Here is an 11,369-nt window from a genome sequence, read left to right as displayed (position 1 = left end):
TGAGCACAACCTGCCCTGGGATGAAGTGAGACCTTTGGCCGAGAAAACTGCCTTTTTTAACGCCGTTTTTTTTAAGGGAGAGAAAAGAGCATTAACAGTTTCACACGGGAACTTTCCCAACACCTGCCTGCACTCAGCAGAGAGCGGCAGAGCCACTGGAGCCGCCGCCCACAGCATGGCCCCAGGCAGCCGCAGGGCGGCAGGAGGGAGGTAGGTGCCCCCGGCGCTGCTGCAGAGGGGCCCGCGGCTGCGGCAGGGCCGGGGCTGGGTAAGGGGTGGTGGAACGCACCAAAAAGGCCGCTCTCTGGCCCCGTGTCTTCCCGCACAGTCTGCTCAGCTCCGTGGGGCAGATGTGGGTCAGGATGCAGCCGGATCCCGCCAGTGGGACAGGAGGTGCCGGGCCAGTGCTTTTGCAAGAGGGACCTGTGGTGCTTTTGCCCCTTAGATCAAATGTGTATGAACTCACCATGTGAGACATCCAGCAAAGAGATGATTACATGCATATATTGAATTATTTTCTTTTTTCTTCAGATTTGTCACCATGACCTTCTTGCCGTCATTTGAGTCCATCTGCATGTTTCTACTTTCTGAAGGTATGTTCAACACTGCTTTTTTGCATTCGTGTCGCTCTATCTCAGGCACTTCCACTGTCTCCATCTGGAATTCTTTGACCCAAGGTAGAAAAGCTGAATGTCTTTCCAGGAGGTTTAAATATGAATCTCTGAAACCTAGTTTCACACAGAAGTTGAGAAAATACTATCTCAAGAAACAGCTTTTCTGAGAATTCAGGCACATTTGGCTGATTTACATATGGAAAAAGTATTTTATATGGGTAACTTTGATAATTTATGCAGTATGCTTTCCTTCCAGTTAAATAGTTTTTTGTGCCCTATGCTTATGACTATAATGTTCAGAATCTAAGTCTGTCCTAGCTCTTGTTCTCCTCCTGACCTGCAGTGAGCAGAGGGACCGACCATTCTTTGCATTCGGTTGAGTCCTTGACTATTTCCAAGGCCTCATGCTCTCTGGTCTTCCCTTAGATACACTGCTGTGCTGCATCACTAATGATTCTTCTTGGTGAGTGTAAACACGCCAGCAAAAGAGCATTTTTCGTGCTTTTGATTAAAACCTGTGTACCTATCTTGTTTTTAAGGCAGCTCCTAAGGTTCATGGATGATTTATCTGTTTGATCCCACAGTTTTGCTGGTGTTGAGTATACAAGAAATTCATGCTGACCAGGAGAAGATTGTCAAGATCTCAGCTGCTGGCCAGTGTAAGTTTGTTTTAATAAAGCAAGCTCAGCATGTAGGAAGTGAAAAAATATGGAACATCTTCCATCCATTGAAGGAGCCAGAGAAAGTGCTGGTGAAGGGGCCTTGCTCTGTGGGATGGTGGAGCTGACTTACAAAGGATAGTGCTCCGTGGCAACTGCTACAAAACCTAGAGATCCAGAAAGGAATGCTTTCAATCTTAATGTCCCTTGTGATCTGGCACTAAAGCTTTCTGAGAGCAGGAATGATCTGGGAAAAAAAACGGTGATTTTGGGGGATAGTGGAGGGTTATAGGGCAAAATGGACTCTTCAACATCTTGTTTTAGAAGAAATACTTAAGGTGCTTCCCTCCGATCCCCTACTCAACTTCTCAGCTCAGTTTCCCTTGAAGATGCTTTTAGGATGTGCTGCAGAGATGACTTAAAATCTATCTAAAAGACTATCTATCTAAATGACTTTGAAAATTTGTCTTCAGAGTCTGCAGGGACTGCTTAATCTGTCAGCGAAATGAAGGGCTTCCACTTCATGGCACCCATGCCAGGAGCTTGTGCGTAGGAGCAGACATGTTCCCATGGGCAGAGGTGACACTAGGGCATAAGTCTGTACACAGGAGAATAGGTAGATTTTGGGGAGCTGTTCAGAGAGTTTGTTTTTATAGAAACGAGTGTGTATTGAAAAATTCTTCGTAGATGAAACATATCTGGCTACGCTAGTCTCTTACAGGTTGTGAACTCCCCTGCATTAATGCTGGTACTTTATTATTGTTATTATCATTTTGGCTTGTCTGGCTGCCTGAATTCTGCCATGACCTGTGAGTGAGGTCCCGGTGGGAGCCCACTGTCTGATGGGGTCTGTCTTGCTCTCTCCTAGTGATGCGGTGCTCGGCTCCCATAGATATCCTTTTCCTCCTGGATGGCTCCTACAGCATTGGCAAAGGAAGCTTTGAAAGGTCTAAGCACTTCACAGGCGAGCTCTGTGATGCCTTGGACATCAGGCCAGATCGGGTGAGTGTCAGGAATGTCTCATTTTAGACGGAAGCAGCTTCACATTCTTTGTAAGGGCCAGTGAAACCACATTGAGTGAAATGCTCCCCACAGCAGCTACTATGGCATCAGAATATTATTCAAAAAGTGAAGGTTTATGAGTTTATGAGTTGATGGGGCTCAATGGTACTTCTCAGCTCTTCACTGATATAAACAGTTTCATTTGATTTGAGGAAGGAAGTAACCTTTCAGGTGAAAGAATATGATTTTTTTAAAGTGATTTTTATTTGATTTTGCATTGTCAGAGTAGAGACTGACAACTCGCAACTAGGTAATTACTGCAGTGCAGACATAGGTGAATGTTGAATTTAGACATTATGTATTTGCAAGTTTTTGAGTATGTTATTTTTAAATACCATCCTCTGTTGTTTCTTCCCCTACTCTTTCTGTTAACTCTTCTGGGATGTAAACTCAGTACCTCTTGCCCCTCCAATCATGTCACATTTCATAAAACTTCTAAGGCTTAAGTGAAACATTCTGGATATTCTGCTCAGCACAGATCACCGACTGTTTATTTATGTTTTTAGGCATTTTCAAATGTAGAAAATGTTTTTAGAGAAGGCAGTGGAAAAATAACTTCCTTATGTTGCCTAATATGCTCAATGCTGGTGGGGGGACTGCTTTTCATAGCGGAAAAATTGCATGCACGGTGCCCAAATGGTTTGGTATAATAAGTGTTATTTATAGCCTTATTACTGTCTTCGAGATATTAAATCTTTTAAATGGATAAGTATCTTGAACTTGCCTGTAACTGCAACAGAGGCTTCCATTGACTCTGTTTACCTTATATGTAACATATATAAGCAATTCTGTGGTGTATGCTCTCTTTTAAGAAGTGCATTTAAAATGCCACTCGCTCAGTGTGAAGGACAGCATTTGTCTCAAAACAATTCAGTGTTCCCAAATCTGATCAGAAGTGTAGATGTCTCCAAGGCACCTTTCTTTCATACTCTTTAACCTCCTCTTTTAGGTCCGCGTGGGAATGATTCAGTTTAGCTCAATTCCTCATCTTGAATTACCACTGGATTTGTATGCAACTAAACAAGAAGTAAAAGAGCGAATTAAGAAGGCTGTGTTCAGGTCAGCTTATTTTACAGCTCTTCTCTTTTTGGGGGCTGTGAATAATCTCTAGCATGAGAGCTTTTTGAGGCTTGAACATTTCCACCAACATTATATCCCCAGGAAGAGAGCTGAATGAAGAGCATCTGCCATCATTGGGGTCTTTAATCCACAGTCTCCAGAAAATATATACCCTGGTCTATTTTAGATAGTGAAGTTCGATATGCTATTGGAAGGAAGTTTTTGGTTTCCTGCTATAACATGATTAATGACAGCATAGGGGAGAATTTTCCATACCCCTTCTGACAGGTCTTTCTGGCCCTTCATCCAAGGATGTCGGTTACATCCTTCCTCCAGCTGACAGAGAAGAGCTAGATCAGCTTCCCCCACAGACCGCAGAGCTCTTCTCGGATGCTTCCCAGTCATTTTCTGGGTTATTTGTGAATGACATACTTAGGGATTCTCTGAGTGGGCCTTTAAGATGGAAAAACAAGTGTAGTGTTCCCACATCACTGGGCAGAGGCAGAACAACATGTGTCTTTGTCCTTCAGTGGTTACATCCTCCTTCATCCTGCAGGGTGGTGAAGAATTGGTAGTTCTTTGAAGTGTGTGTGTGTGTGTGTGTGTGTGTGTGTGTGTGCTGAATTCTGGTTTCAGCCAGAAACCCTTTTTTTTTCCTTCATGATGTGGAGACTTGGATGTCTTCCCATGACTCCAGGAAGTGGAGCCAGAAGGCCGAAGAAACACTGTCTTTGAGCTCCTCAAAAGCCAAACTTTCGTCTTTGAGAATACATTCGGATCTCCAAAGGACCTGACAACCCTCCCAAGTAATACCTAATATCCTGGTGATCAGGAGGTATCGGTACAGCCTGGCAGTGCCAGTCCTTTCTCCTGAAGTTCTGTCCTGAGGATAAGGGATAGCTCAGCAGTTCTCCGTGGATGTCTGTCTCTCTCAGCACAATGTACATATTGAAAGCATATTTGTCCATTTTTAACTTTTTCACCAGGATTGATTTTTGTTTGTTTGTTTTTGTTTGCATTGATTTTGATAACAGTTTATCCAATCAAGAAAATCTCTTATATATCATTACAGAGAAATCTTATCAGAAAAGAAGATACACACCTATTTCTTTACCTACTTAATGTCTGTGAGAGCAGAAAAAGTGAAGCAGTGTTCAGTACCTGGCACTGAAATTCCTTGACGACAACAGATGGATGCTGGCAGATCGAATAGAACTAATGACCTTGTGCTCGGCTGTTTCATCTAGTTTAAATGAAAAGCTGACGTTTCAAAGTAGATAAAATTGTTATGGATGGATTCCAGGCATTTGGCTTCCGAAAAAAGATAATGTTGGACGTTTTGGTTGAGATACTCCTTCATGTGATTCTGATGAGTCTTGTTCTTGTCAGTGAGACATTTCCTGAATGTAGAGCTCTGCTCTCGGCTCAGAGCTGTGAGCTCTTGAAAGGATGCATTACCAGGCTGAAGTGAAGCTTTTGTGATTTATTCTGAAGTAGCCAATCTCTCTCTCTTTGTAAATCTCATCCATATATATTTTGAATCCATTGGCCAATTTCAAGAAAATTGGCAGTTATCTCAGAAGAGAAGTTTCATACATAAATTATTTCTTAGAAGTCTGTGGGAGAGAAACTTTTAGTGCTCTTTCAGAGGAAAGGCAGCTGGTAAAGCCCACGTCTTTCCTCTTATTGAAGGGCCTTTAACATGTGTTCACTGTGTCAAAAGCCAGGGAACCTCCAAATGCATATCCTAAGAAACCGAATTAGAAAGCTTTGGCACACAGACAGTTTAATAACCTCTAATCTTGAAGGCTCCTATTATCACAGATTACTGAGTCATTAAAATTTAGCCATCAAACTGGCCATTTTTTTTTTTTAACCAAACACTGCACTTGTCACTAAAACATCTCAAAATTTAATAAGTTAACCTATATAGATAAACTTTACAAAACAACTACAACTTAAATATATAAAATATCATTGTATGCATACATGGTAGGTTGAGTTGACTTGTAGGTTTTAGAGGAATAAGGGGACTTTCCTATCATCGACCACCCTAAAGAAGTCAACCCACAGTGCCTTCTGCATCAAAACCAGATTTTGCAGCTGCCAAGATCATGTCCTGTTGCCCACGATGGAGTCTTCCAGTTTATCCAGCCTAGAATCCCTGAGTCAGAGTCCCAGGAAAAGAAATACCATGCAATGAAATTGGTAGCATTGCAGCTTCTTAGCTATAGCAATGAATGATGAAATCTCTGCTAGCAAGCACTGTGTGAAGGATTTTGCACTGACAGAAATGCAAATATTTGGTCACTTCTGACATTAGGCCAGAGAAAGGCTGGCTTCTGGACTACGAACAAAGTCATTGAGTTTATTTTGAAATGGTGGAGTTCAGGGAAGACAGTATCTTAAGGAAGACGTTCAGAGTGGAGGGGATTGGTCTGTACTGAATTAAAAAGGCTTCTGTGAAAATTGGAGGGTAGACACAAAAAAACAAATTTAGATATGATCACATGTTTTTATAGAACAAGCAAATGAGCTGCTCAAGCAAAAGGAAGATGCTCAGAAAGCAAAGGGGAGTGTTTGCACCAGCACAGCTGAAGGACAACATTAGACCTCCAAGAAAGGAATGAAACTTCCAGTTTGTTTCCCCTTTCTTGCTTTGGATGGAGATAAAAGCAATCACATGAAATGATTTATAGCACAATGCAGAAGGCAGTTGGAAATGTCTCCTCTGATCTTGTGCCTTAATTATGAAAAGGTCTGGAACGTGTTCCCAGTGGGCTGAGCTTTCTCTGTATCAAATGATCAGCCAGGAGTGGCAAGTTGCAGAGCTCTCACATTGTGCAGTTGGAGACCTACCAAGAAAAGTAGGAGGAGACTAACGTCCACTCAAGACCCCTTGGGGTAAGCTATGCCAAATGTTTAACCCTCCAACAATAAAAAAGGCTTAATAGCTGTAGGCAGGGGTTGGCTACAATAGCTGAAGAACTTGAAGTGCAGATTGCCCTTGGTTTTTACAAGGGATGAGATGCTTTTGCCCAGTGTTTTTTGTTGTCTTAGTCTAGTGATGGCTCAGCTTGCAGGAATGGTCCATCATGTGCTAGGAGTCTTCTGGAGAGATCTATGGGTTGAAGAAGAGGGATGTAAGGGTAGGTAGATGAGACCTATGGATCCGAAGATGACAAGTACATCGCTGGATGTGCTGCGGCAAGATGCAGAAATACACTCAGTTTCGTGCTATCATAGGGTAGAAATTTGGAAATCAAATGGTAAATTCAGTAACTGAGTAAAAGTTCGATTCTGCTTTTCTAATTCTATCTTCTTCTTAGAGGTGGGGGCAGAGAGACAGGTCTGGCTCTGAAATACGTCCTTCACAAGGGATTCCCTGGTGGCAGAAACTCAACTGTCCCTGAAATCCTCATCATCCTTTCAGATGGAAAGTCCCAGGGCAACACTGAACTACCTGCAATGCAGCTGAAGGAGAGGAGGATCACAGTTTTTGCAGTAGGAATAAAGTTTCCAAGGTAGAAAACTTTCTCGCAGGGTTGAAAATGAAGCTAACCAAATGGCAAGGCCTCGTCAGTGGGAGATGGTGGAGAGATCTCTTGAGGTAGATGTGAATTTGGGAATAAAAGGAGAATTTGGGATGTAATATAGGCATAGGGGAATCACTAATCTGGTGAACAGCAAAGAGGGACTGGAATTGATGAGGGAAGCTCTTTTACTGGCTAGAGCTTAGCTACTATGTAAGCCTAAACATGCCAGATACTTGAAACTCCTTGAAGTGTGTCTTTCTTTTGGCATCAGGTCTCTCTGCTGTATGGACAGGGTTTGTTTGGGTGTTCCTTGGGTAGGACTAAGGATCTCTTTGCACAAATGGCTGAAGCCCCTGGGTTCACAGGTGGGAGCAGCTGCACGCGCTGGCTAGCGAACCCGCGGAGCAGCACGTGCTGTTTGCTGGAGACGCCGCCGATGCTGCCAACGGCTTCTACAGCACCCTCACCCGCTCCATGGCCTGCAGCAGCCCGTCCCCAGGTAACCCCCGTCCTGCCTTCACCTTCAAACCTGCTCTTTGACATTGCAGCATGCCTCTGGGTGAGAAAAGGTGGAAGAGTGTCAGAAATATTTTTCTTGACTCAGGAAAGCTGAAATCCCTGCCTTGGGGATTCTTCAAGTTGAAGAACCATGTAGGACAGAGCTACTGTACAGATTGTGGTGTGATGACAAATCAACCAGCAAATCTCTAACTGAACTTACAGGGGAATCAGTGGGTGTTGCACTCTGATATAATCTGTTTCTGGTACCCCAATGGGATGGCTTGCTTTTCAACTACCTTTCCTGCAAGTTGCATGACTCTAAATCTCTTGGTTCACCCCAAAAATGGGTGTATTCATCTTTGATCATGTCATGGTAGGCACAGGGATAAATACAGTCATTTTAAACCCCCTGAAGGACTTGGCTGTGTGATAAGGGATAGCACTCCGAGGAGACAGCAGGACCCTGTGGATCCTGGATTGATCCAGAGGTAGAAGAAAGCTGAGTGCATGAATGTCTAAGGTGCTGGTGGAGTCTAAACTCAGCAATGCAAGTTTTATACTAAAGCAAAGAGGGCTAAAGAGCAAGTACCCCAAAAGGTGGGATAGTCTAGGGAGTTTGTCATTCTCTCCTGAGGTCTTGCAGAGGGCTCTTTGTAGACCTGTCTTACACACTTGTTAGCAGGAAGGCAAGGAGAACTAACCTGGTTGTAAAAATGGTGCTCCACCGTCCTGTACAAACTTCGTGTTTCAGGGAGTTGCTTTGGACTTGGATTTTTCTCTTTGCTACAGACTGCAAAATTGAATCCCATCCTTGTGAGCGCAAGACCCTGGAGACTGTGAAGGAGCTGGCTGGAAACTATATATGCTGGAGAGGCTCAAAGCAGCAAAATGCAGTGCGTGCCTCACTGTGCCCATTTTACAGGTGAGATGGGCATGCATAGCTTTTAAAAGTTAGCAGGGCAGACAGAAGTAAGAGATAGTAATGAGGCTTAAACTGGATCATGAATCTGTTGAGGTAAAAAGCCCAGGGAAGACTGAAGGAAACATGGTGTGTAGGTTTAGGAAGAGGCAATTGCTGCTCCAACAGCTGGCTGATTTTAAAGGCTGATCTGAGGAACTGAGACGCACAAGCAAAAAATTTGTCCAAGAGGCTAAAACAATCAGATCCAGCAAATGGAACTGGGGTTATGTTTCCTACCTGTGCAACCAGGATGCTCTGAGGCAAACACTCTTGCACACGTTTGTCATAATTTCTGTGCTAGGGGTTTTCTAGGTCTGAGAATTTCTTTCCAATCTAAACCTTGCTTGTCCAGTAGCCATTACAGTTTTATCAGTATCAGGAAGCCAGAGTTAACAGTGAGTAGAATTTATTTTAATTCCAAATAGGAGCAAAAAGATTAAAATATCTGTAGGAAACAAAAAACAATAATAATTTGGAGCCATTGAGACATATCTGTAATATTCAAGTGTAAAATACAACATGTTAAAGTAAAATTCAAAAGTAAAAGAATAAATATAATGAAATTTTTCTTTTGCTATCCCACTCAGAATAGACATTTTGCTTATTAAATACTTGTTTTGAAAAATATGCTTTTTCCAGGGAAAGATTTTTCCATGGAAAACAGAATGAGATCACCCTTGAAAATAACTTGTTAAGATTAAAATTCGTGATAGATTTTGTTCTTCTGTTTATTATTAAACTTCTTATTTCAGATGGAAAAAAGTTTTCGTAAAACATTCATCTAGATGCTTCCGAACAGTATGTCCAGGTAGGACTTAACTGTTTTTGAAATTCTGTTTACAATACAGGATAAATAACAAATAATGAATAAAAAAAGATGGAATTTATTCTCACTTCTAAAATGTTGTCAAAATCCAGTTCAGTTTCTCAGGGAATGTCTTACAGCAGTCAAAGGTTAGAGAAAACCTGCCAACCCTTAATGGGGCAAATATATCTTGCCCAAATGAAATATGAGCAATCAAGAAATAAAGTTGTGATTCCTTCTTTGCTAATGTAAATATGGAAGAGCTGCATTAACGTTAGTAATTATTCTATATTTGCCTGAATGTAACTTCACTGGCATTATTCCAAAGCAAAGGAATTAAGCTCAGAGTCCTCACAGCTACCTACTTGAGAGCCATCCCCGCCTCTGAAGTGGACAGTGTTGAGGAACAGATAGTGAAGTGGAACAGAGCTACCCAATAACACTTGCTAAGCAGACTCATTAAAAGGCTGAGCTGCCTGTGTGGGGAATGGATTCATGCAGATCAAGCAGGCTAAATTGGAGAAGTTGCTAATGCAGCTTGTCTTTTTCAAATTACCATATTTCCTTGACATCTGTTACGTTCATAGGGAAACGCTCAGAGACCTCCCAGTGACAGTGAAGTTGCCTTGAGTTGACTGAGGGCATCTGTGCTAAATTCTGCAGCACAATGGGCTGAGATTTGAGCCCTTTTTCAATTTATGGCCATGTCCACCCTGGAATGGGATGGGAAGGGGTGTTGACTCCCTGTCTTTCCTTTCCCTGGCTCCTTTTAGACCCTTGTGACTCCCAGCCATGCCAGAACGGGGGGGACCTGTGTCTCGGAGGGACTGGACAAGTTCTACTGCCTGTGCCCGGTGGGGTACGGAGGGAACATCCACTGTGGTAGGTGTGAACCTGCATTTGCTCGCTTTCCTTCTTGGCTATGGCCTGCTTTTGCAGTGCCCATTGCATTTCCATAAGGATAGCCGGGGCTAGGCTTTATTACGGAATATGGGCTGAGTTTTCTCTCCCATTGGTTTAACATCACTGACTAGTCACTGACAGACCCAGTGACTCAGAGCTGCTGCTCAGAAATCTTCAATACAGAGAGCACCAAAACAAAAAAGTCATGTACTAGTGTGTCTATATTTAATTCTAAATGAAGGCGTCACATAAGCAGCAAAATAAAACTTGGAGAGATGTAGCAGAAGGGTGTGTGTTGGCTCCCTTCTGCCTGTGCCAGCCCAGAAGGGGCTCTAGGTTTGGGATTCAGTATGCAACACTTAACAAAGGTCCTATCTTGAGAAAATGCTGAACACTTACCTCCCCTCACATCAAGGCCCTTTAAATTGTCTCAAATTCTATCAATCAGATCCTTTCTCAGTGATATCTTGAATCTCTGAAAGATTTCCTGAGAATACCAGAAGAGTTTTCAATTTGAAATACCAAGAATCCTCTAAATATTTCCTTTGTGTAAAGACTTATGTGATATCTGACCAAAACAGTTGTCCTCCAGCTCATGCAATGCCAGGCAAAGCATTTAGCCTGCTAGACAGAACAGCCCTTCATCATGCAATAGCACTTCCAGCAGACGCAGCTGAGGTGCCCAATGTGCTTGTCTTTTTGCCCTGCATACAACAAATTATTCTCTCCCTTTTCAGCACCAAAGCTGAGCATTGAGTGCAGCGTGGATCTCCTTTTCCTGATGGAAAGACTGTCCTCTGCAGTGACCAGTTTACCCAGCCCAGAGTCTGCACTGACGCCCTTCCCAGTTCCTGCGTCACACAAGCTGAGCTTCCCAGTGCTCTCTCTCATTCTGTATCAAGTAAATATTTGCATTTAAGTATTTGTTATTGGTATTTTGCATTTCCTCATCCAGAATCTAGCGCTGTGTTTTTTTTTTTTTTTAAAAAGACTTCTTGTCAGATCTTTCAGTTAGTCTAAAAATGCAGTAAAAGTCTGAGCCATTCTGGCACTCCTGCTGAAAGGGGGTAATGTAGATTACATGCTGGCAAGCAGAACTGCAAAGGCAGGTGTTTCTGAGCGCACTGAAAACAGAAACCATAGGCTGGATCAGAAGCTGGGTTAGCTCTAATCTTGATGTTGATTTTTGGACCAGCAAAAAGATTTGGTTGTCTTTGAGCCCAGACAGAAGTGACAGAATTTTGACGGGAAAAGAGTGATATTATCTGA

General features: G+C 42.7%; 1 protein-coding gene across 1 annotated transcript; it reads left to right on the top strand.

Annotated features, from left to right (window-relative positions):
• The first annotated feature begins 517 nt into the window (after positions 1 to 517).
• VWA2 (von Willebrand factor A domain containing 2) lies at positions 518 to 11,024 on the top strand. The gene is given in 11 exon segments (XM_088528865.1): positions 518 to 593; positions 1,199 to 1,273; positions 2,142 to 2,275; positions 3,285 to 3,394; positions 6,724 to 6,918; positions 7,296 to 7,429; positions 8,221 to 8,353; positions 9,145 to 9,200; positions 9,971 to 9,999; positions 10,001 to 10,079; positions 10,838 to 11,024. Coding segments are annotated over 11 exon segments (1,179 nt in total). The 5' UTR covers positions 518 to 541; the 3' UTR covers positions 11,020 to 11,024.
• The last annotated feature ends 345 nt before the right edge of the window (positions 11,025 to 11,369 follow it).

This window comes from Tinamus guttatus, unplaced genomic scaffold (assembly GCF_059628265.1).
Source record: "Tinamus guttatus ecotype Peru unplaced genomic scaffold, ASM5962826v1 Tinamus_guttatus_pri_ptg000314l, whole genome shotgun sequence".
Taxonomy (NCBI): Eukaryota; Metazoa; Chordata; class Aves; order Tinamiformes; family Tinamidae; genus Tinamus; species Tinamus guttatus.
Note: the sequence above shows the minus strand (reverse complement) of the source record. Positions and strands in the feature narration are given on the sequence as shown.